Raw genomic sequence first — 27,097 nt, forward strand, 5'->3', positions numbered from 1 at the left:
CAGAGCAATAGTCAACTAAGAATTGTTACACATGTATTCATGTCAGGCTAAAATACCAATTCTTTCTAAAAAGTATGCTCCAAATTACATCTGATTCTCTACCAAGTTCTGGAGATGTGGGTGCAACGTAAGTGGTTGATAAGGTCTTGAAATCCTGAGTTTACCCTTTCTGGCACTAGTTCTATGTTTAATATACTGCAGTAGACTGCAGAAAAATAACTTGCTTTTCAGTGTAGGGAATGAAACTTGATGGTGTTAAAACATAGGAGAATTTCACAGGAGCCTACATTTAAAGAGACAAAATGCTTTCACAATGAGAAAATTTAGATTACTAGTAATATTTTCTATTCACTTTCCTGTCTTCAAAGATGTATAAGACGTGTTTCCTTTGCTGGCTTTTGGTCTGCCTGGTCTTGCAGTGGAGTTACAGACTTCTATGAAAGTCATTAGCCTGCTGTCTTGCAAGTATCCTGTGAGGTTTCCAAGTAATTTTGCTCAATCTCTGGCACAAGCAGTAGGATGAACCATAAGAGTACCAAACACAGACCTCGACTGACACCTTAGATGATCAGGAAGTGGCAAACAAAACGATGAGAAAGAAAATTAAATTATGTTTAAACAGCATATATTGGTTTTGGCAGATTACTGAAGCGTGAACTTCCCCTTTAAACTATCAGTGTGCTGCTTTGGGTTGTTTTAATGGCATTTTTAATGTAGTCTTTTGTGTAAATTAATAATTCAGTGCTCAAAGGCAGGAACTGACAGGCTACTCCTAACCTTCTCTTCTCCCAGTTTTAAAAGGCTGAAGACAGAAACTGGATGTCTGTTATCTTCACAGGGGAAGCTTGTGTACCTTCCCTAAGTGCGAGCCAATTAATGCATACTGGTTGTGTAATTGACAATTTTCAGATGCTCTGTGGAGGCTTTTTTTTTTCTTTTCCACAATAAGCTGTTTCTCCCTACACAGTATGACAGTAATGAAAAACAGTCATGTTCCCTTCTATTTTTAAAAACATTTATTATAAGTGGACTCGAGCATGTTAGTGTTGAACAACAGAGACTTGCACTTGTTAGAAGAATTTGCTGACAGAGTTTGAAAGTCAAATGAAAAACAGAAGATACCAAAGGCCAGTAGGAGAGTCAGACTTCAGAGTTAATGACACTTCTGATAGAATAAACCCTGCAAAGACAAATACAAAGCAGGCTATCACAATGCTCATCAACTCAGTATCATTCTTTAAAGTTCTCCTGTGTAGTTGTTGTGAAATGGATCTAATACATTGGCAACAGGCATACCGTGTTCAATTCCCCAGTAAGAAAAAAGGATCTAATACTCTGATAGAACTGTTGATCCATAAATAATATTCATTGTTTCCCAAATTCTAAGGCAGTTTTTATCACCTGTCTATATGGCTGTTTTGGGAGTTTTATGATTTTCTTGTGGGCATTACCTTATTTTCAGAAGGTTTATAACATACAGCATTATATATTGTTTAAATTTTTTTGTTATTCAGAATATATTGCTGTTTTGATAAATGTTTAAAAACTTCCAAACTTAATTTCATGTTTCTATTGTTTGTTATCTTATATAATAGCTATTTCAAATTCTGAATCTCATCTCAGTTCTGAGAATTTTTTTCTATAGTACTTCTGCTTTAAAGAATGCTAGTGGCAAACTTGGGTTTTGATTTTTTTTTTTTCTGGGTGTACTTTTGTGAAACCAGTTTAATATCTATCATGATATGATTATTTCTTCTACTATAGAAATAATATTTGAAGTGTGTGAATACCTTTCCCCGTAAGTGCATGTGGCACATTACTTATATTTGTAACTTCTTATACTTAGCCACAAACATAGTAGCTTTTTCCTCCTGTTCTCTTCTAGTTCCTTCACTTCACTGTATGATCCCATCCCTAGAATTCCCTCACATCCCTTTTCATTCATCATTCTTTTCCTTAACCACTTCCATAGGCCTTCTCTCTCATAATAAAATGGCTGTAGTGTTTCTCAGCTCTTTTGCCTTTCATCTGCCTCTATGCCTACATCACTCTTTCTGATGCTTCCCATCAGTTTTGCATGCCTGTCATACTAGAATAAGAAAATAACATTTTTCCTAATTTTTGTGTAGTCCTTAATTCTGTCTCATGCCTGAGCTCCTGAGTGATGGGGTGGAACAGGATAAAAGGAACTGCTCTTGTACCTGTGATGTCAAACAGAGTATTTTGACTGTACTTCATCCTATTTTACATTAAGTCGGTTCCACAGCAAAACCATTCTTGTACCTCTTCTGTCAAACAGAGTATATTTGAACTATGGTTCATCCATAGTTGAAATATACTTCACATGAAGCAAATTTCACAGCAACTCCGTGAAATCCAGATGCCTGCTCCAGGGTTGCCCAACTCACTGTAGCCACATTCATGCAATGCAAGATGAAATATGTTCAAGCAAGATGTCTGTGAAATTGCTACATTGTTAAGCTCAATTTCAAGTCTCACTTCACAAAAATAAACTAAGAGTTCTCATTAGTCTGTTCATTATGCCACTAGTAATGCCTACTGGAGCAAGTTAGACAGATATAAAGGGTCATTTTGTGTAATTATTGAGCTTTTAAGCCCTGCATGGTAGAGGCGTTGAAGAACATATTTTTCCTTGTGTTTATATGCTCACATTTTGAAAGATTCTAATAAGGCAAAAGAAGAAAGAGACTTCAGCTTCACAGATCTGTCTTATTGAGCACAAAGAATTAAGATTTCACAGAGAGAAAGCAGAGTTTCCATTTCAGAGCATTAGGAGCCTCTCAGAAGTGTGTAAACTCTATATCTAATGTTTCATTTGCTAGCTTTTAGATGATTCTAGCTTGATTGAAGAAAGATCTAGCTTCCCTGAAGTTGTGTATCTTAGTGGGGATTCAGGATCACAGGAAGGTTTTCAAATTGTTAATTTGTCTTTTCTCTTTTTCCACTTGTACCATCAGATCACTGTGTTTGCTTTTCAGCCACAAATATACATGGATCTTTTGAACAAGCCTTGGACAGTGTAACAAGGAGTTGCAAAGTGTCTTAGTCTCCCCTGAATGTTTTTCTATGCACTTGTTTCACTGCAGCTCTACATGTGCCATGTGCATTAAAGTTTTGCTTTACTCTCATTTGCCACGTGGCTGGCGTGTTCTCTGCTCCTCTTCATCCACGGTACTGTGAGGAGAGTGGAGAAAACAACACAGTAACTCCAACATCAGTTTGGATGTTAGCTCAATTCTGCCTCAGAGAGAATAAGCAATACCTAATAATACCCACAGTTTCTTTTAGATAAGGGAATTTTCCCCCATGTCATCTAAGACTTGAATGTCTCTTTGGAGGCCAGTAAAAGCTGTTAAGTTAATGATATAAATAGATGTATGTATTACTAATATAATCTAGAAAAATACATATTTTAAAAAAGTGGTAATTAAGTATGTCCAAAATATCATTGCATAGTCTTCTATTTAAAATAAAAATCAAAGCAAATATTCATTTACTTTCAAGAATTATTATAATTATTTCTTATCATATTGATGTTTCAGTAGAAAAGAGACTTGCTCTTCGCAGAAATTTGTAAATTCTGGTATCCTTCCTCTGTGACTGATTGTTCATACAGGCTATGAATACTTATATATCCCCCTTCAAATATTTGGGTCCCATTTTGATCTATAACGTTAAGCAATTCTGCAAAAGCCTGTGGTCTTAAGAGGTCTGCACCAACTATTTCTAACTTTGTTTAATGGTACAGAAATTCAAATTTTCTTACTAGGAGAAGAATACTGCTGCTGTCTTGCATCCTGTAAAGCAAAGGGGTTTTTTCCCAATGGTAACAGAAACAAACTTTCAGCTATGTCTGGTTAAGGACTCAGCAGTGCAGATTACTGCTTTTATATTATGGAATGATCCTGTGGCAGTACATTAGATTGTCTTCACAGTCTTAAATTCTCTCTTTTAAAAATGTCTGTGCCTGCATGCATATACCCACATGCATGCAGACACACCCACACATGCAGACTCTCAGCACCTGTGTAAGTAAATATTGCTACAAAATAGTTACCCAAATTGTAGATGTCTCCTGTGACACTGGTGCATTTCTCTCCCTGAGATAAGAAAGGAATACCTGATGCTTGAACTGTTGTTTTGTGGTCATATTCATTTACTTTGAAATTTGTTGTTGCATAAGATAATCTAATAAACTAATGATCTAGATGGTAAGTTGCTATTTTGTCTGTAGCCCTTTCTTACAGGAAAAGTTATTGAATAATATAGCAATTGTTGACATCTTGTATAGTCAGGGGACCAGTCAGATGTCAGAGATTTGCCCTAACTATGTTGTTGATATTCAGAATCTAATTTCATCAAAACTCTGGAAAGTTTGATGAAATTTGATTATGCTGACCAAAACAGGTATGGTCTTTAGGGTTACAAATATCCTGCATTGAGATTTATGCAGTATTAAGCCATTGATTTATTCACAGTAATGTATTTAGAAGGACAGATTATAACCATGAATCACAAAGCTGAAGAATTATTATATCTTTAGGTTCATCCTTTGGGGATTTCTGCCCCATGTGGTATGTGGTTTATTTTTTTTAGATTAATTTGTTGTCAGGTTTTTTTCATATACTTCAAGGGATGGTGCTTTCATTCTGCTCTTTGCTTTTCTATTACACTGAATTCCCACAGTAAAGAAATTTTTTTTTTCTCAATACCAGTACAGAACATCATGTTACCTAATTTCATGATATTATTTTTCTTCTGTCCTTGTCAACTAATTTTTCTTTCTTAATGGATTTCATATACTTCAGCTACATAAAATCATTCTGCCTTTTTTCTGTTACCTTGGTTGCTACTTAAGCAAGTTTTGCTTGACTTTGTTTTATGTTCTTTAATCATGAGTCATGTTTCCTTTGTTTTTCATATTGTATTTGTGAATTTTACTCAGCTCTTTGTATATAAATTTTTAAGGCATAGAGTTTCTATCTAAATACTAAAATTTAGTTTGTCAGACACTATTGTCAGGGAGTTACATTTTTTTCTGTTCTATAACACAGTAAGAGAAGCAAAAGTTATATGTGTTACTTTTGTCTTTCTTAGTTCACTTTACTCTCATGTCTAAAATTACTGCAGTCATGGATTCAGGTCCAAGGTATTTTGTAGGCGAGTTTCAGTCTGAGGTCACAAGGCTTTCTTTTCTGACCTTGAGGTTAATAGATAATTCAGTGTGGTAGTAGAAAGGGTAACAGTTTTCCTCCCTTCCATTACCAAACCTCAGTATTTGTATTGCTGTTAGGAGGAGGCACATGCTGATTTACTTTTTTCACTGTTTTATTCTTCTTAGAGGCTGTGGTTCAATTTACTGCATTCCTTGGAGATTTGACATGTCAATTAGATGTTATCGACAGTAATAGAAGGGCGGTTGCTGTAAATGTGAAGTTTTTACGAGTGGCTATGAAATTACACCCAGGGGAACGTAAGAGACAAGTGCGATAAATACAGCGTTAGCGTTCACGCTACAAAGAAACTGAATAATAGGGAGCATGATTCTGTCTCATATCTCTGAAAGTATTGTTTATATATTTGTTATTAATCAACTATTCCCTTGGTATGAGGAGTTATATAATAAAAATAGCTTACAATCTGTTGTAAGGTTTATGGGTGGGAGAAGTCTTCAAAGTTGAAAGCATCCCATTAGTTGTATTACTGGGTATGTTGTTGCATTGGATGGCTTTTCATATCTTTGCTACCAGTGTGAACATCAGGAACAATGACTGTTGGTAGAGAGTAAACACGACAAAGCCAATTCAACCCCTAGGATTATGCAGACTTGTCTTGTGCGTGTGTGCTCTGGTGTACACAGAAGTAAGATGAACTCATAGGTCAAGTTACTCAAGTTCACAGCCTTCCTCCGCTGCCACTGCCATCCCCTAAGGATGTATGTTGTAGGTACTACATGCACAATTCTTGCTACAGCAAGAAAATTGCCAACAAATTGCTAATAATTTAATTTTGTGTAAGATTTTTTAGATATAATCTGTATTTTTGGAAGTACAGAAAGACAACCTATTGAAATTGGAAATATGTGTAAGTAAGCTAGATTATATGAGCTTATGCAGGACAAAAATGCTAAAGTATTTGAAAATTGATTAGTTCATTTAGTTAGAAAAATAATGAGTACATTCAGTTTTACCATAGTTCAATTTGACTGTATTTTAACATTTTCTTTGTGTAATATTTTTTGTAAAAAAGCAAAAATGTCAGCACTGAAACTGTGAAAGCAGATGTTACTGTAAGAAGTCTTTCAGGTTAGAAGCTTTATAAAGATGTCAGAAAGTCAGTATGGACTTTATCAATCTATTTTATGTCAGAATTGTCATAATAGGTCTGTTTCATCAAGCCCACATTTGGTTTCTACAACAAACCCTATGTAATAAAATGTTTATGGCAGTTTAAGAAAGTGTTCTTATAGAGGACAGATGTTTTGTTTGGATTGGTGTGAGTGACTAGTCATAGAAATTGCTATAAATAAGTTCAGATTCTTTCAGAATTATGTATTCCTTATGGGAGGTATATTTACAATAAAAACATTTGAGTGGAAGTTTCCCAAAAGGTGTGAATATATGTTTTTATCTGTCAATATATAAAGCTATTATGTAACAAAATCTGTGATAGATGACTTTTAATATTTATTATTATTCTCACATCTATTCCATACTCTTGTTATATTTCTATTAACCGTTTTTCTTACCTGTGTTAGAATTTCAAGTCCTTTTTGAGGTCTTTTTTGTGTTTTTTGGGGTTTTTTTCACTATACTGCATAAAGTATATTTGGTAACTCATCAATGGACTATCACATAAATATAACCAAGATGTATTATTAGGTCAGGTTTGCCTCTGTCTCTGAGAGCAGCAGAGAAAAAGCTGTTACTTCCAGCTTGCACCTTCCTTGCATCTTTAGAAGTCTCATGTTTGACAGGCCCCCTTTTGAAAAAGTGCTGTCGTGGTGATTAGCAGAATAGATGGAAACTCAGTTTTAGTAGAGGTAGACCAGGGATAGAACTGCACTTAATTTGACTTTGATTTAAAGACGGAAGTGTTGATGACCTTTGATTCCTCACAATATTTTCTTTCTCATGCTTTGTCTTCCTCCTCAGTGGCTTGGGAGGCTGGATGGCAAAGGGGTGGCTGAGCCAGCTATGCAGTCTGAATTCTGTGCTTTATGGGTCTGTCTCTCTGAATTAATATGTTAAATTACAGCTGTAACAGGAGAGGAAGCATTACTTAACTTTATTGTTTAGTACTGTTATGGTGGAAAACATGGGGCTTATAGGCAATTTATAAGGTAGCTGTAGACCGTTTTTGTATTTTATAACAAAACAGAAGTGTATAACAATTACTTTTATAGCATTTTTAGTGCACACTTCTGTGTTTATAGGTACTTCATAAGAGAGGTTAGTATGGTATTCATTAATAGAACAGGGGGTGTAACATACCATGCGGAACATGCTGCGGTGCTCCTCGTGTCTCAGTCAGCTTGCTTATGTGTGCACACCATTTTTTATTTGGTACCATCACATACTGGTTACAGTCTGTTTTATTTTTATCAGTACAGTCATCAGACTAATACATGGAAAGACAATACATCTCTTCTTTCCTTTTCCTGTCATTTGCTTTTACAAATTTCATTTTAAAAAAAAATGTAGTCACAATTGAAGAAGTCTGCATTCAAATAAACTAAGTGTTTCACTATTACTGTAGAACAAGGCCTATGTGGACAAGTATTAGAAAGTAAAATGGACGTTATATTTGTTTCCCAGTCTGCACTGCTTTTCTTTTTGAAGTGAGGAACAAAAAATGTACATCACCGTGGAAAGTGAGGAGACAAAATGTGCACACTGAAAACATACATGCTTAGCCTAAAGCAAGCCTTGATATGGATATGATGTGGTTATTACAGCTTTTGAATGTTAGTCACATGTAACAGCTTTCTCTTTTGTCTGATATTTTTGGCCTGAACTTGTTTTCAGCTCTGATCGGTGCTGCTCTGATAGCCCACAGAGTGGGTAGTATTGGTAGTATTCTGTAGTGCCTGTGGCTCATTAGAAAACCTCAATAAAAGATAAGCTTCCACTACTTTCTCAATTTGTTCTTTCCAGAAGAGAAGGAAATAATGGGAAAGAGTCACTATTTAGGTCCTATTATATGTAATAAATCTTTAGAAAGATAGCAGCTTTTCTTAGAAATAACTAGGCAAAGATTCCAAATGCTGAGAAAAACCATTATATTCTTTAGGAGGTGAGTTGCTATTTTGGAGCTATAGATAGTTATAGCAATAGCAAGCTATTGGACATGAGTATTTCTTGCATTTTTCTTGTAATAGCCTAATAAAGAAAAAAGACAACAGACATGAAAGTAGAGCGGTTTCAAATATTCTTTTCTTCCTCTGAATAGAATGTGGTGAAGAGATTGTGAGATGCACAAAGCCATTGGGTTTTCAGCTGTTGCCGTTGGAGAGATGAAAGCACTTGGCCCAAGAGTCTGTTTATATGTTTGAACAGAGAAAGTGATTTTATTGCAAGAAGCTCTAAGTGAGACAGGCAGAGTCAGAGAATAAGAGAGCAAAAGATAATTATCTAAATTATGTTCAGGCTATTATAGAAGACGAATATAGTTAAAATGTAATTAAATATGACAGGCTCACAGGATGCAAGCATGGCTTTGGAATGCTAATCACCAATTACTGCATCTCCTTAGGGGAGTTGGGTAGAAGAAGACAGTTAAAAGTCGGGTGGCTGAGGTGAGATGTAGAGTGTTAAATAAAACACTGTAGGACTGTAACAAGGCTAATTTCTTTTGGAAAATGGAGTTGTGGTATCGGGGGACATTTGCTAGCCAAATAACTTGTAGTGCTGCATTTCAGCTTGAGGACCCTGGTATAAATCTGAGTAGGCTCCTAGCCTTGAGTCTTCTCTTATAGATGTAAACCTCAGCTTGAGGTAGTGATTATTTCTGTTGTGAAAGTGATGACCAGAACTGCTGCAGATTGAGCCAACAAATCTAAAACAAATCAACCAGCAAGACGTGTGTCAAAGCAGAAAAAAAAATCGACACTGCCTGAATATTTAATAAAGCTAAACCCTGAAAAATGTATCTGTTAGAGGGTCACTAATAAGGACTACAGAGACACAAAAAGTCCAAAGACAGCAATGTCATTTTATGAGAGAAGTAAATTCTGATAGCTTCTTTATGACTGTGTCCTAGGTAAAGACAGTGAAAGTATTGCCACCAGTTTGGAAGATTTGTTTGTTTGGCATATGGGGAGTAAAGGTGAAGAAATGCCATCTATTACATAGAGCTATCTAATCCCAGGCTAAAAATGAGGTGCTTTTGATATACTTGAATGCTGCTGTTCCTGGAATACAGTGACTTATGTGTGAATCGATGGCAGAGCTATGTATAAAGTTTGGAGGAAATTTTTGTCAAGACCATCAAAAGCAATTTTGAGAATAGAAAGACTAGCTCCTGTGAGGAAAATATAAAGTGAGCAAATATGCATGGCATGACTAGACATGTACTGCTTTACTAGTAGTAAGGAAGTTTAAAAAGAAACTTAAGGCTTACCCACAATGTCCTTAATCAAGGAACACCACTGAACAATTGTTATGGCCTGATACATAAATAGAAGTCTTAGTGAATTTGTTATATCAGCAAAAAATGCAAAAAGAGGTCAGATATGCCTTGATAATGTTCTGTCAGTAATCTCTTTTCTCATATGGGTATAGTTACATGCATAAATTATCTCTTTGATGCATAATTATATCTGTACTGGAGAGCTATTGCTTTGCATGTATTGATGTTCTCAAATGTACTGCTGCAGCCGAATCCATGAAACTTTCCAGTGAAGAAGGTTTGCCTTGCTAATTTCAAAAGTGATTCTTCGCAAATCCATTTGGCGTGTTTTCTATTTTGTTTTTTTTTTCTTTTTGCTAAGGAAATAAACTAAGAGACCTAATTTTCTCATTATACAATCAAGTACTAATTCTCTAGTGGCACTATTCTTGAATTTTAATAACTCTTCTACAAATGGTCTATAATTTTGATTTTCCGATGGGAAAGGAACAAAATGGACACATAGCAAAACAGTAAATATTTTTGGGACTGAATTTATTGAAAAACCTATCTCCCTTCAAGCCTCACATCCTCAAGAAATTTTTTTACTCTTTTTCATTATGTTTTAATATTATTAAAGGCGTAATTATAATCCAATACTAAGAACAGCATTGTAGCAGAAAGTAAGGGCTTCTAATGAAGTGGAACGTGGGAGAAATTAAGGACTTCCTGGATGAGCTGACCTGGAAGTGTGTTGTCAAAATGATCTTCAGAGATCTTTTTCTCAACCTCTCTTACTATCTGTTGTGCTCTTCAGCTGTATTTCCAAATAGATGCATCAGCTTTCTTGTTATCACATCATAGGACAGAAAATGGCATTTACTGCCGTCCTTGAAAAATCTGCACTGAGCTCTTGCAGTGATTATTTGGCCAGTGCTCAGAAATAGTAGAAATAAATACAGACCCACTTATATTCTATTCTATGATGCCTAATTAACGTATTTTCTTGTCACGGAACACAAACTCTACCTTAGTGTCTAGGAAGGTGTGGACTGTACTTAATAGCTTCTTTAGGATTTTATACTCTTTTATTTCTAATAGCTTTAAACTATTTTCCAAATCACTGAAAAGGGAAATCTGATTTTTACAGCATCATTGTCCTTGCATAAAGTGTGTATGTATGTAAATGTGAAAGCATATACATAATGCAAACTATGGCAATGCTTTGTTGTGAGAAGTAGTGTTGTGATCATCTTATTGTCCCAGCTGCTCATCTTTGGGACTTTGTACTTTTAAGGTAACAAGTTCTGTTTGGTCATGGAGACTAACTGACTGGCTATACTAGAGTAATGTGAGAAAGCAATTCAGTAATTACTCTCCTGTTTAGGGAGAAAATGTTTAAATCATAACAGTCTTCAGATCTTGGGACAGTCAACAAAATAGTCCATTCTCATTTTTTTGTATTTTATTTAGAGCATGAAGAAACAGCCTGAGCTTTAAATTAAGGGTATAGCCACACGAGGGATATAAATAAACCATGCTGTTAGGTAGATAACTGCTGTACCTCTGAGGCCTACCACAGACCACACCTTTCTGTTATCATGAGTAACTCTAATTACACCCATTACCTGATGTGGTAAGACCAGTAAACTACTTGAAATTCAGTCTCAGTTGGGCTCATAATCTTCTTTAAGCAAAAACAACCAGACAGCAGTGATAGAAGTAATAGCAGACTAATTTAATCCCAGAAATGCAATGTTTGTGACAAAAGGTTTTTCCTACTGAGGGAAAAATCAAGTGTCTGACAAATAGTCAGCAACCAATCTGTTCATACTGCCAGGCTTTGGGGTAGTCTATTGGTGGTGAGTAGTGTTTTATTTCAGTTTTGCTTTGGTCCTTTTTTCTTATATGAACACTTCTAAAGGTATTCTGAACCCATTCTGGAAAACTATCCAATGTTTTACTTCTGTAGTCAGTTAATCAGGTTAGACTTAACTCCATTTTATTTCTGAAACCGTCTGTGACAGAGTCTGTTTCAGCGAAAAGTTAAATGGTGTATCTCATTTGCATGTTTTATGAATGTAAAATAATTTAAATTTTAATGTGTTCAAGTACTAATCTGGTATAGTGGAAGACTGGTACCAAACCGAAACCTCTATTTCCTGGTATTCTTTTTATTTCTTCTCTTTCACTGTCAGTGTGTTCTGTAAGCACAAAGGTATGTAGGAAGTTGTGTCCTTTTCCTGCTGTGTATTACATTACTTGAGGTGCTGCCCCTCACCGAGATCAGAAGAGCATGAACGAGAAACAAAGATTATACTGGTCCCATTGTACCTCCAGTGTTCTCAGTCTAGCCCAAAAAGTTATATGCCTGCTCTGAAGGAGTGGTCTGTTCTCCTCACTGCCTCTGTGTCAGGATGGGGAAATCTTAACGACCTGACCTGCAAAGAATGCTTTGTGTCACTTATAATTTTCTGAAAGGACCTTGGCCCACACAAAGGAAGCTTGACTCCTCTGCCTTTACTGCTCCACTTAGAGTGAGATGAGTTTATGTGAGTTTTTGGGTGGTTTGTTTTGTTGGGTTTTTTTCCTTAGATCTGTAATTTCTTTAACCAAGCTCTGATGATTTCTCATGAGTAGTTAACAGGAGAATGCATTTACTTTTATTTGTCTGACCTTTTGTTTATTTAATACAGTCAATATTAGCCAAGGATTTTAGATTTTAGGCTTCTTTTCTTTTACCGTTTTCTTAACTTTCAACAATAGTATGATTAATGTTCCTGCACACAAATTATAGTGGTATAAGGTATGTATGAAATCACATAAGCAGAGTCAAGACACTTAAAAATAAACGCAAGGGAGGAGTGCTGGAAATTCAGGCAATGGAAAGTGTTTCTCTATTTGCCCTATTAAGTGATAATAGTACTTACAGTCACTTGAATGCATTCTTTTGTGACCGTGTTCAATATTTGTATGTCTTTCTGGATTTTCTTTGTAGATCCTGGCAAACAATCACTTTTGATAAACAGCCTGCATCTTTTATCAGAATAGTTGGAACTCGCAACACAGCTAATGAGGTAAGGAACTTTTAAGAAAACCTACATTCTTCATGAATACACAACAATACAGGTTTTCGTATCTTGCAGTGAAATTGATAAGGCCTTCTCAAATGTACAGGCCTAATTTTTTTGCTAATCTAGCAAAATTAGAATGAATGCTTTTCTTATGTGAGTGTTTAATGATGGTATTGTCTGTTCCTGGTTTTGACCTTTCCACACTGCCATCAAACATTTCTACTGGGTTGGGTTTTAAACTAATCCTTATTCGATAAACGATGAAAATACCATTTTAGCACACTAGAAAGGTGTATGGTCTCTGATTACTTGGTTTTTATCACCTTTATATTATCTTTTTAATTAATAAAACATAAGAAAAATCCCATATTTTTAAGAAAATCTTATTTGCATAAGATTCATTTATAATTAATTTTCATACCTGTTAAATCATTTGAATAATAGTGGTCAAACCAAGAGATATTGTTAATTTTATACAGAAAAAAAAATGGGCCTTAACCAACCAAGTGCAGTATCATCCTCTCTTTATTTACTTGTGCTTCTGTCTTTCGTAATCGTTGTGCATTGTCTCAGATGAAGTCCAGATTTTACACTTGACTTCAATGAAACAATTTACAATATGTGAATTTAATAATATTTGTAAGTCTTTGTGAGATTAGGACTTTATATGACAAGACTGTAAGAGGCACCAAACGCTGCTGCTTCTGTGTATACACATGCATGTCTACATCCCACACGTGTAGTTCACCACCAACCACTGTACTTTCACGCTTTCTACAAAGAACTTGGGATAGCACTGTTACATTTGGATTAGTTAGTTTGTCAACTGCATAATGACAGTCTTGTTTCCTCTCGTGCCAGTGTTTGTACGTTCTCAACTCTTGGTCAAAAAAGAATGAGGTGCATTGAGTGAACCTAGCAAACCAGCCTACAGTATATATCACTTTCAGCTTTTAATTCTTAAAGATAGCTTTAAGCCCTGAAGAGTAATAGGCTTTTAACCATAATTCCAATTTCAAACTGGTTACTATTTTCAAGGATTTTAATATCCTGTGTAATTTATTTATATAGAGCACTGGATAACTAGTGAAGAACAGTATGTGTAAATTGAGGTTACAGCTATTCATGTAGTGGCGCAGTGGAATTATAAACACATGCTGGTGTTCTTGGTCTTTTCCTCTTTTGTTTCTAAAATCTGTACCCAGCACTAATTTCGTTTAGTTTTTTTATTATTATTTTTTAGTTTCTCCTAAATCCTGTAAAGTAGGAACATAATCGGTGTGCACATTATTACTAAATTACTTTTAGGTATCTATAGATATATTAAACAAATGGTCTGTAATATTTTGGCATAAATTTTAATTTTCCAAACAAGGAAGCAAGATATTTTTCATATTTCTGATTTAAATAATAATAGTGTAACTGAAGTCTTGGTTTGTTCTGGAGTCTGTAGTCTCAGTAGTCTCTTCAGTAAGAATACCAGCAGTTTCCATAATTATTTGCCCACAGCTGGTTGTATATTATGTCAAACCATTCTCATTTTAAATAAAATATACTAATGGCAGCATATTTTTATCAAGGAGTATTATTGTAATAGGTACAAAAATACCCCTTGCTTGTTGTACCAACACATACCTTTGAACTTTGAAGCACAATCTGTACTTTCCCAAGTGAAGAGTTGACTTTTGGACTTGCAAAAAAATCCCATAAAATTTCTCCACTTTGTGAATTCTTTAATCTTTTAAACTTGTTTTTACCTTTGCCATGTTTTCCAGGTTTTGGAAGACGTGATGTTCAGTGATTTTTTGACCTGATATTTGAATTTTTTTTTGGTATATTAGAACAAGATAAAATTGTAACTTTGGGGTTTTTTTCTTGAGCTCCCAGACATGCTACTTTTGTAGAGAAAAGGATTACTTTTCCTTAGTTCTTGTCTTCATTTATTTGTCAGACAGGTCACCTGATACTTTATGTAAGTTTACCTTGTTATTCCTCTTCAGTATTACTGACCTGGAAAGGACACCTAGTTGCTGATGTGAGAGCTTTATCTTACAAATTACTGCACCAGTGTGTATGTACTTGGCCTTCCTTCTTTGTATGTCTGACCTTTCTTAAAATATCCATGAGAAGTATAACTGATGTGGGTCAGAGGATGATGCTGAACTGTCATCTTTTTCTTTTGAGAGAAACACATGCAGGATTCTTTGTTTTAGTAATACTGTTCTGAAATACTTAATTCCGATACCAGCTGAAGCGGTTGAGCTCAGTTGTGCTTCTCAGTCTTATGCTTCTCTCACATGCTCTATTCTTTACATTTTGATGTGGCAGAGTAACTGAGAAAAATGTTCTAAATTCACAGGCTTGTTAATGTGCCAGATGTTTTGAGCATTAAGAATTTAGTATGAAAGAATCAGTAAAAATTAATTTTAGAATATAAGGATCAGGTACTTCTGACTTTCTAGACTAGTATTAGATAAATTTTAGTGCTACCCACACTGTATTTAAGAAATCTGCATCACTGTGTAAAGTGAGGTTTTAAATGATAACACTATTGTTGTGGGATACAGTAGAAATATGGAATCTTCTGATTTGAAGGCTTCTATCCCATTCATTAGACTGTGCTGCCTTTCAAGGAAAGCAGCATCTTAAAGAGGTGAGAGAATGTTCTTTTCTGCAAGGCCTTATCCTTGTAAGTGCAGCTGGAGAAATGAGGATAGCTGTTACTTTAAAAACACGGGGGCGAGATGAGTACAAAAGGGGCTTCTCGAGAAGTGTAACTAAATACAAAAATCAGCTTCTCAAGAACTGTAACAGACGGAGAGAATTCATGCCGCTGTAGGAATTAGTTCAGCTTCAGAAAAAAACTCACCAGAAGAATAGCAGAGAAAAACCATTTTGTGCACATGTGTCTGTGTGTGGCTATGGGTGTGGATTTGTAATCTGCTCATAAGTGTATATATTATAAAGGCATAGCAATGCATGTGAGCATGTACATAAATATAGAAATATAAGCATGCATCACCATGTATCTGTATAAAGAACTGCAAGCATTCTTACACTGAGAGGCACAAGAAAATATAATGGGGATTAAAAAAAAAAGAGTGACCGTGAATACTTTTTTATTCGTTTCACGTGTGCTGTCAGAATTGGAATTAACTAGCTACATCCTCAAAAAAGACCTGGGGCTATTGCAGACATGTCAACACAGATGTCTGCTCAGTGTGCACTTGAGCAGGGATGGTCAAAAAGAATAATAGGATTTTAGGTTGTATTGAAGAAAGGATAGAAAATATAATATTATGTAGTCTTGTATGAATATGTAGTATGTCCATGTCTTGTTTATGGTATTTGATTTTGCCCACATTAACTTGAGAGGGTCTGGGAAAGGGCAGTTAAGATTATAAGAGATTATCTTTGTTTGTGAGAAGAGCTTTAAAAACATGATCTGCTCTCAACAAGAATAATAGAAAATGTCATAAAAGCATACAAAGTTGAGACAGTAATTTTAAAATTCAGGTTTTAATATTCATGAAGCTTTAGCTTTAAAACAATAAGGCATGAGAAAATAGCAGACTTTAAAACAGTATAAGAAAAGATTTATGTTTAGTCTGTAGCAAAGCTGTGCAATTCATAGCAATGAGAAATCATATGGAAAGAAGTTTTGTAACAATTTTAAAGAGTTCCTCCCCCTTCTCCTCCCAGGCACTTCAAGAACAAGAAGTAAGTAGAAGTAAGAGTAAGTAAAGTAGAAAATAAAATGGAAAAAATGCTTAAACAGATGGTCCTCTAAGATACAGTCACCTGTACACTGGTCCCAGATATTGTTTGAAACATCAGTAAATGATCACTGTTTGAAATGGAATATTTCATCTGATGAAGCAGCAGCCTCCGTGGACACTCTGAATGCCCTTCTACATACTCCAGGACATGTCTGTAGAGCTACCATTGCTGTTACAGCAGAGGGCAATCTTGAAATAAAATCATGTTGGTAATGATTTAAATTTCATTTCTAGTGTACGTGAACATTCAGCCTTTTGAGGAAGTAATTATATTGTAAGATATGTTTAAGACAATATAATTGTTGTTGTCATGTGATAGCATGTAGTAGATATATCTGCTACTTGGCAAGGAAAAGAATAATTTACAAATATCTCTATCCACTTTTTAAGTATTTTTCTGATTTTTAGTGCCATATGTAAAGGTTGGTATAATTTGAAGGCCTTCTCTTGCTCCACTGGTGTCCTTTTCTAAAGTTTATTGCCCATGGATAAATGTTTTTGACCTCATGGCGAAACATTCTCATTTGACTAATTACTTTGTCATTGATGTGGCCTGCACACTTCCATATAGACTTCATCTTACTTTGATCGTGCTTTTGCCAGCATTAAATTGTTTTGCTTTATCTTCATTTTTCGTTCTCTCCAGGTGTTTCACTGTGTGCATTTTGAGTGCCCAGCACAAAACAGTACCCACAAGGACGAGAGTAGTAAGGAAGTAGCATCAACAGAGGTGGGGACTGCTGGACAGTAGCTTGTTTCTCGCCCTGTTTGAGCTGCAAGCACTAGTCCCCTGCATTCCCCTCCTGGATCCACCTTGCGTTCACATGCTCACCAACAATAAAGAAGGTTGAAAGGGAGCTTTTGCAGCCTTGATGACATTCTATGAAATTATTCAGAACCTTCTTGTGCTGGCACCTTTTCTTTCTTTGTGAACGAAGGAGACCATGTCTGAAAGCTGGAAACGTTGAAATGGAAAAGGCTTTTCCTGAGCACACGAATAGACTGCTTCACTCTCCTCGATTTGTTCAAATCAGGCTGGTCTTCAAGGGGTGAGAAAATAGGTCTTCAATCCTCATCAATTACCCCATTAACACCCTACCTCTCTAATCTAACCAAGGCAAGGAAAACAGAAGGAAATAAAAGGCAGAGCTACAGTGGAAATCTAAAATTACTGGAGCAGAATGGAAGGCATATGAAATAAGTATTTGTTCCCTAGAGGCTTTCATTAGCAAAAAAAAATATTTATGGAACACATCAGTCCAGCATATATGTTATTTTTAAAAGTGATTCTTCATTCATATTCCTTTGTAACTAGTAATCTGTTTTCTAAATCATTTTGACCCTGTATTCCACTTTGTCTCTTATTTTTGGCTGTAGTCAATGCTGTACAGTAGATTAAGGAAGTATCAAACGTTTACCTGCTGAGATGCAAATTCCCTCATTCATCAGTGGGATGACAAGAAAAGCATTCATGATATCAACAAACTAATTAATGTATCTATATTAATCTTGACCTTAGTTGACTTTTCAAAGTACAAAATTGTCATTTCTTACACTCAAAAAGGAAATTCCTAAATCAAACATTTTTTGAAGAAAAACATATTTTTTCACTCCTGAAAATGATTAAATTTTACCTGCATTTCTAAGACAACTTGCAACAGATCATCAAAAATGTTTGGTTTAGAAAAGTGGAACTGCATCTGGTCACTGACAAGCAGTTGTTCAAATACAGAAAGAAGAATTTGCAGATAACTTACATTTTTCCAAGAAAAATTGTTTTACAGTCTGGAGCTAAAAATTCACAGGCTATGTGTGCATTAACATTTCTCATGAGCCTCACAAATATGATGCTTTTGTGCTGTATTGTAAAAAATTTGGTCCTTACTTTACAGTTACAGAATTTATTATCCATCTGTGTCTGTCTGGATTGCATTGCCTGCTACTTTGCTTATTCTGTTTTCACAGTGATGATGATGCAGTCTCTTACTCTCTAGACCTCCATGACTTTTAGGAAGAACTCCATGTTGGTCTTTCAGTATGGGATAAAGACATTTTGTTTTAAGACAAATGCTGATGTAATTGGCAAAATTGATTAGGAGGATTGTTGCTCCTCACAAAGTATATTATATTGGAAATGTCAGCTAACCAGTTTTATGAACTTGGAATTTCCTATGGTGATAAATAGCCTTGTCAGAAGAAAACAAAGCTGGTGCAGGATAAATACGGTTTTGCTTTGCATAATCATAGTGATAAAATGAGTTATATCAACATAGTGAATTGTATGTTAATTTATCACACTACTTAATTTGAAATAATTTCCCTGTTGGATACTAGTTGTGCTAAACCCAAAAAGAAATATAATCGGTGGTAGCAGTGAATCAGAGGAAATTTCTAATAAGAAAAGCGTCCTTTCTTCTTTCAAATAAAATTGATTAGGCTTTATCAATAATATTACAGTATTTTCATTGCCAAATTACAGTTTAGTTCAGGCAGTCCTCTCCCTTCTCACTGCTGTCTCCTGACTTGTGAATGCTTGTTGGTGAAGATGGATGCCCATTGTGCTGTATAAAGCTTCTAATGTATGTGCTACAGCTGCCTCAGACAGTCTGGAGTTCTGGGACAGGATTCTGCTTGTGACAGTCACCTCCTCATCTGTGGGGCTGATTACCTTATTATGGCTTAGCAGCCTTTGGAGCATGAAAGAATTGAGACCAGCTACTGGGGACACCACCCTCTTGTTTAAGTATAGGTCCAAAAAGTTGAAATTTTTTTCCCTTTGAAAAGTAAAAGCAGAAAGCTTCTCCTGTTGTAATCCATGCTGGAACTACTGAGATGCATGGAGTGTGTCTTGCCTTTGGTAGATGTAAGTCCTTTTGTGTGAGTGATGGTATTTCTTTGCAGTTTGATCAAACAAGTCTGCTTTTGTCAAACTGTGGAGCAAAGGGCATAACTTTCTAGCTGTTAGTATTTAGTAGTCACTGTTGTAGAGAATGTTAAAAAAAAAAAATTAGGAAAAGGTTGTGCCAGCTGTTCTGAGTCTAGGCTCCCAGAGAAAGAATGGGATTTTTCCATTTGCAATCTTTAATGTGCACAATTAATTTTTATGATACAAAATTAATTTTTATGATCTTGTAGACTATAACCTACTGCACATGTTTTTGGTCTTGTCCTGTGACTCAATGTGGAACAGAAGTGTCTATTTCCCATGATATTCACACTCTGCCAAGAATATGAATGAACATATCTGAGATTCCCAGAGCAAAAACTCCAAGGTCCTGTAGACCCTTCGTTTCCTTACCCCCATAAATCAATAAAAAACCCAACAACTTTGCATTGTCTCTTCCTGCAGGTATTAGTACTAGACTTACTCACAATGGCCCTTCTCAGTGTCTTTATTTTATACAGAGTTGCTCTTAGAACCTGTCACCAAGGTGAGCCCAGTGAGCTCCTGGGGTTTTAAGGCAAGCCCTGCCACAACTTCACATTTTCAACCTTTACCCTTTTTATTTAAAGAAATAATGTTTTCAGATAGCTGAACTCTGCTTGGTCTTCTAATATTACCCACCAACAAACACCCCTAATACCTGTATTGCCTAGAAACGGGCTCTTCTCTTAAACGTTGTATCAGGAACATATTACTAGTGACAGAGGAAGACGCCACACAGAATTGAGTTGTGGTTTGGTGTGAATGTCTGCATCCTGTCTAATTATTGTCTGTATTTATTGACTCCCAATTTCAAATGTACTTCCTGTATATTCTTCTGAAGTTTTTTTTTCTTTTCTTTTTTACCTTTGTTTTTCCTTTCAGTGAAAGTAAGTAGTGCTGTTATGGCTTAGTATCAGGGTTTATCAGAGTGATGAAATACTATAGTTATTCAGAACTGTGCAGTCACTCATATTTTATTTGCAACAAGGATAGAGCAGAACTGGCCAGGCATTTGTGGCTTTCTCGTCAGAAACTATGAAATAGACCTGCTGTTAGATTTCTACATACTGCAACTAACTGTATTGTCACTATTGAGCCATTAATTCTATTTGGTACTTTAGTATCTTTAAGTTCCCCAGGCCTCATTTTCTCAGTTTTTCTTCCATGGGTTGAATTCAGATTTAGACTTAACTCATGTGGAGCTCAGCAAAGGCGTTTCTAAAAATCTTTTTGTTTAGTTAACTTTTCCGAAATGCAAATAAAAGGTTTTTTTTATTCACAGAAATGTAAGGGAAAATTATTATCTGGGAAAATTAATTTTTTAAGTGAGACAAAATTGTTCAGCTCTGTTTTCAAGCCATTTCCAATCAGTTCTAAAATAAGGTCAAACGACTTGTTAAAATGGAATTGCAATGAGAGAGGTTAACCCAAATCTAATGTAAAAGACAGCACAGGGGAGATATACCAATTTTCTTAGAGTAGGAACTCTTTCATTGCAGTTTCCTTCCTTTAGAGCTCCCTTTCTTTCTTTTTTTCTTCACAAAAATCAAGTTTTCTTGTTTATTGTGACAACTCATGTAAGAGCTCAATACTTCTCAGCATTACTAAAAAATTCAATTTCGTGCATCTTCATCTTTACTAATGGTAACATTAGAGGATTTTCAGTTGAGTATCTGACTTGATGAGAGTTGGTTTCCATGAAAGAAAGCAAAAGATGTCTGTAATTGTTCCAATCTAATTAAATGTTCAGTACAAGAATTAGAAGACAAAGTTAATGCCATTCTTGTCTGATTGTTGTGTGTTCATAGTTCTGGTAATAAAGTGATGCCTGTTCAGAGACACTCAGTAAGGAACTAGAACTTAGATTTGATTTCACATGCTATACATTGCATTTCTCTATGAAGATATTAATTGGCTGATATTCTGACAGGTGTTAGTATACTGTCAAATAAGCAAGTGAATGCATTGGTAACTTTGTTGTTGTGGCTAGAGTAGTGAGCAAATAATCAGAGCCAGTAAGAATTAATATATTTAAGAGTAAACGTTTAGGCTTGTGTGTCATGATACTAGTTGCCAGAGGACTAAACCATGCTTCAGAAATAATAGTTTTTAGATCCTAGGAGATGCTTGAAGCCTGGTTCTCATCCCAGTTTCTCAATGAATGGTCTATTTAGGTTAGAATCATTAGTTCTCTCTGAACTGGTTGTTGTTGTCAGTTGTACTAGTTAACTTAGATATATATATATAGAAGCTCCACAAAGCTTTGTTCAGGATACAAAAATAAAAGTTCTGGGTCAGGTTTTAGGAGTACCTAAATATTCATATATGTGTGCACACATATATATATGTTAAATCAAGCTAGTAGCTAATTATGTAGCTTGAATTTAGAACAGGCTCTAAAGCTCCAAAACTAAAAACAAACAAACAAACAAATAAAATGTCTTCAGGCATGTGTGAAGTGCTGCTCCTGTGATATGGCAGGATGGTGACTATGTTATGGTTGCTTAAGTGCTAATGTCCAAACAAGGTATGGGTGAGCAGGTCCAAAGTGCTTTGTTGCCCAGTTGTCAAGTATTAGTGTTTTGGCTGGGGTGTATAAAATATAGAGCAAGTTAAATGCTAATTTCAAAGACAGGGCTGCAGTCCAAAGAACACAGATATTCCTCCTAGCTGCCTTGTCTGCTATGGCTTGCAGTGTTTACAGAATGAGCCTTCATATGATTTCAGTTAACTGCTCAAAAACACCCTGCAGTCTTTTTGGCCCTTCCCAAGGTTTCATTGCAAAGCTTTGTCTGAGATAGTGTCAAAGTCCCACTCGTATTCCATGATAGAATCTGGGTCTGTGTTTGACTGTTTACTGTGAAAAGTTTTAAAGCCACCCTGCTGCTTTTCTTAGAGAAAGAAAGTCCAAATTAAAAACTTCAGTATAGAATGAGGAAACTACAGATATCTGTCATTTACCAATAGACTGACTGGCAGTACAACTACATACCAGTTTTATCATTCTGTATGTGTTTCATTACTACAATACATACAAATGGTGGAGATGAAGAATCAGTTCCTTCCACCCTTGGCATTAGACATTAGCACCAAACAGTCATTAGAGAATTACTTCTCTTCTCTTACTCATTTCTTTCCAGCCTTAATAGAATAATACAGTTCGGTGTTTGGCAAAAAATGATAATTGATTCCTTACATGACCATAATGGAATTGAAGTTCAGATTACTAAAAGCTTGAATGAGTGGTGGCATCACCCTGCACAGGTGTAAACATACCTCTCCAGTGCCTCCTATAATAGAGGAGGAAAGCTGCACTATTGGTAAAATGAACTTTTACTCATTCTTTTCGTATTTATCATCTTGGCACATCTATTCTCTTTGTGCAGATGCTTGGTTAAAACAAGGTAACCTAGTTTGTCATAATTTTCTGAATTATCCAGTGACTCCTGAGATTTGGCAGATATACATGAACAACTTCAGTCTATATTTAGTAGTCTGAGGAATTTACAAAACAAATCTATATGGTCTTTTACACCAAATTCTACATGTCCAAAAAGTACAGCTGACTCCTGAAATATCAAGTAAGTTGGACAGTATTACTGTTCAGATGAGGGTTTGTGTGTCTGAGCTATGTGCCAGTGAACAGTAGTTATCACAGCTTCTTTTCAGTAGAGGAAGCAGGGAATCATAGTATGATTCAGATTGGAAGGGACCTTAAAGATCATCGAGTTCCAGCCTCCCTGCCATGGGCAGAGACACCTTCACTAGACCAGGGTGCTCAGAGCCCCATTCAACCTGTCCTTGAACACCTTCAGGGATGGGACATCCACAGCTTCTCTGAGCAACCTGTTCCAGTGTCTCACCACCCTCACAGTAAAGAATTTCTTCTTTGTCTTCTTTGGATCTGTTTCAGGAATTATGTCCCTTATTCATTTTGAGAGGTAAATACTTAAGTGAATGTTTTTATACAATAATACAAAATTCATGGAAGGTAGATGATTAGATTTAAAAATGTCAGTTAAAGCAAGAGCTGGTGTTGCAAGGAGCAGTTTAAGGGAAAGACTGGTATGGAATTGCATGGTTGCATCTGTGCATATATAGCAAAGAAAATGTATGTGTTACCCAAGTTGAAGTGACTATTGGCAAAGATGTGTTTCTGCATGGCCTTTCTGTTTTAATTTAGGGAATTTTGTTAAGGAATCTCACTCACCTGAATGTGAGCACTGAAAGAACGTAGGGAGTGAGGCTTCAGTAGTTTTTACGGGAAGAGCAACACAAAGATATGATTCTTGTGGTCTGAGCTAGTTCTGTTTGTCTCCAGTCTTCTCAGCTGTTACTTTTTCCTGCATGCATTCCCCAATCTGCTTGTTACTTCCTCTTTTTTCCTCCCTATCTAACATCATATCACTGGTGTTCCCTGCAGCTTTCCTCCATATTGTGATATTTTAAGGAATTTTAAAACTTTCTTTATTCTTCCTCTTTGTCATATGCCGAATAAAATATCCTCATCCCCTTTCTTTCACATCAGACTTTAAAGGCAACTGCCACTAGGCTGACAAGTGCTAGTGAGCAGCATTTAAATTTGGCTGTTTATGGATATGCAAAATACTAACCCTTTTGGACCTTGTGCTTCCATAATCTGTTTAAAATCTGTTACCCTTAAGAGAAAAATCAGTAAGAAGTTTACTGTTGACTTAAGAAGTAGGTCAGGTTTTGTGCCGGTTAATCTAAATTATGCTTAAATATAAATGTAAGTATTTCTTTCTAACCCTGATGCACCAGATATATGCTCAGTTTGTTAGTTGTGCATTGCTTAATGCATTGATTATACATAAATATTCTTTTCTAAATAAACTGCATCATCAAAAGTGAATCTTGAAAGCATTTGTAACTTTTCAGTGTCCCTGTGTGAAGGTATTTCAGCTGTCAGAGATCCAAACATCACACTGAACATGTGGATTCACTTTGTGAAGTTCAGTGCTACTTCACAATTTGGACCCTATGTCTGTTAACCTTGTCCAATCTCTTGTAAAATTTCCTTTCTGCTTTGCTCAATTTCATTATTGTTGTTGGATTTGTTGTTTTGTTTGTTTGGGTTTTTTGTAGTGAATGTTAATGTTCAGAGCCAGGCTAAATAGAAGTTTAGCTTTCAGTGAACTTTTTCACTTATTTCTGTGTTTAGCTCCTCTTTCCTGACAGACAGTAGTTTAAATCTGTTTTACACTTTGTTACACACCCCTTCTCTGTAGCAATTATAATTGTATCTTCAAATTTTTGTGCATTAAATCCCTTTCCTTCTTTCTCATAGAGTGGTTCTAAACTACCTCAGACCTTGTTGTGAACAGGTACGAGTTTCAGCTGCAATTTTTAGAATTTATCATAGTCTTTGTATGTTCCTTAAGTGCACATGTATGTAGCGAAATCAGCCTGCCAGACCGTGATTGCATTTTCAGGAATACTGTTCCAGGTGAGACATGTGACTGGGATGAGTTCACAGCCACACCCATTCAGGCTCACGCTGATATCTCTTTCAAGAAAAGCTTTTCAGGAGAGCAACTTCTGGTATGGGAAGTGCTTCAACTTTCTCTTTGAAGGGACATGATGCTGCCTGCACTGGACTACTTTCACCTCTCCATTGCCATGACAACCACCATAAAATTGCATCGTCAGACCTCCCTTCCTGGCTGTGAGCAGGAGCCGTGCTGTTGCATTGGACTGTGCTCATCATATGAGAATAAACCCCACAAGGCATGTTCTGATGACCTTGCTATCATTTTATACTGCAATGGATGTGCATTACCAACCCTTTGGGCTAATTAGGTTTCAGGTAAAATGATGGTTGCAGATTGTGCTGCAGTTGATCCGGTTGATAACTTTGGGAATTGTCTGGTTTTGTAAGTTATCCATTGTACAACCTGGCAAACCTTGTTAGTACTGATTTCCTTTTCACCAGCAGACGTGGACATCATCAAACAAGCATTTTGTAACATGGAATTTTCTATGTGCATCCAGAAAAGAAGCATCCCGGTTATTTCCTTAGTAGCAACATGTATTTGTAATGAAAGTTTTAGAATTACTAAACTGCTGTAAGCTATTCTGTGCATGCTCTGGCATTGTATTAACAGTTTGTATTAACAGCTGATAAGCAGAGGGCTCTGGAGAGCAAGGAATGCTGACTGTGGATTTCTTTTTCAAGAGTTTCAAGGAACAGCAAAACTTGACAGAGTGGATGCAGGACCAGACAATGCTCAAAGCAAATCATAAAGTGAAACTGTTGTGCTTTGTATTTATTTCTTTGGGGATTCTTCTTCAAAGTATTTAACTTCACAGGAAAATATAGAGTATATTTAAAACAGTGACAATTAGAAATACACCTTTTCAAGAATGAGAGGGGTGTGATTTGAAAAATAAAGTGATCTTTTGTGCTTAACTGCTTGTCTGTAGTTTTGTTAAAACAATGGTAGAGACTTGTCTGATGCTGCTCACATATTGCATGCACGAATAGAAGAGTTTTGGCAGAATTGTATTGATTTCTCGTCATGGCAAGGAAGTTAATAACGTCATCATTGTTATATTAACTCATAATGCCAGTCTTAATATCAATATAGAAAATGCTGGTGATTTTTGCAGTGACTTTCAGGCCAGTGGGCATCCACGAAACTACTGAGAACAACAGCTGTGGGATGTTGCTACCAGGATGTGTTGCTGTACACTCTGGATGAAGTGTATGAGTATTTACTTCATTTCACAAAAAAAGTGGGGAAATATTTTAAGACTTGGGATTTTGTTTTCAAACAAGCCAGAAAAAGGTTTGATTTTTCAGAGTATTTAGCACTTGATTTCATCAGACTGCCATGAAATGTGGGAGCACTGAATGTTTGATTCATAATAGTAGGCCTTTATCTTCCTTTATCTTATCAGCCTCACATATTGAACAGAATTTTTGTAAGCCTTGCCTGGATTTCAGAACTTCATGCCCTAAAGCAGTGGCTGTTCTCCAGTAATAACACTATATTTCTCTGTAATATAATCTTTTAAGCATTTGTACGTGTGTCCTGCTATTCCCTCCATGAATGTATATACCTTTTGTTACCTACAAAGTGGAGAGGTCAAACTCAAAAAAAGAAGTATGATACCAAGTTGTAAGATCAAGCTGAGGTACCAGAGAAAACCATACAATGCCATAGTATAATTGGATCTAATTTCTTTTGTGTGTTGATTTGTTATACAATAGTTAATACGTTTGACAGTTATAATTAGATTTTAAGAAGAAAAATGAGATTTTTTAAGTGTCAGATCCTGCTGTTCATTTTAAAAAGTAGATGTGTGGATTTTGAAGCATAAGCTGCCACTCACCTCAGTTACTAAATTGTGACACAACATGTGGGAATATTGAGGGGAGGAAACCTTACTTTGGAAATTATATTTGCATAATAGGGTACAGGCTCAAAGTAAGACAGAAAGCAGCATAATCCAGTCAATGAGAAGGAGCGCATGCTGAAGCCATTCCCAGGCCATGTGTCCAAGTTAAAATGATTTTTTGCTTTGTCTTGACAAATCAGAGGCTTCTTGAGGCCTTTGGGAAATTTTCATTGTGGCCCTCATGCAGAATTTTGATTGTGTTCAAGATAATGCAATTCATAGCAAGTGCTGGATATTATTATACAAGAAGAAAAAACACAGTTAAG

General features: G+C 35.9%; 2 protein-coding genes across 3 annotated transcripts in view; both read left to right on the plus strand.

The window, feature by feature from the left end:
* Positions 1 to 25,839, plus strand: part of BTBD9 (BTB domain containing 9) — a 119,690-nt gene extending 93,851 nt beyond the window's left edge. The window contains exons 11-13 of one of the 2 annotated variants that reach the window (XM_064651055.1): positions 12,629 to 12,707; positions 16,407 to 16,424; positions 17,130 to 25,839. In XM_064651055.1, coding sequence (XP_064507125.1) covers positions 12,629 to 12,707; positions 16,407 to 16,424; positions 17,130 to 17,234 — 202 coding nt within the window. In that variant the 3' untranslated portion in view covers positions 17,235 to 25,839. The remainder of the gene's footprint in view (positions 1 to 12,628; positions 12,708 to 16,406; positions 16,425 to 17,129) is intronic. The other variant, XM_064651056.1, reaches the window with a different exon arrangement.
* Positions 1 to 27,097, plus strand: part of KCNK5 (potassium two pore domain channel subfamily K member 5) — a 575,865-nt gene that overhangs the window by 443,449 nt on the left and 105,319 nt on the right. The window lies entirely within an intron of this gene.

This window comes from Pseudopipra pipra, chromosome 3 (assembly GCF_036250125.1).
Source record: "Pseudopipra pipra isolate bDixPip1 chromosome 3, bDixPip1.hap1, whole genome shotgun sequence".
Taxonomy (NCBI): domain Eukaryota; kingdom Metazoa; phylum Chordata; class Aves; order Passeriformes; family Pipridae; genus Pseudopipra; species Pseudopipra pipra.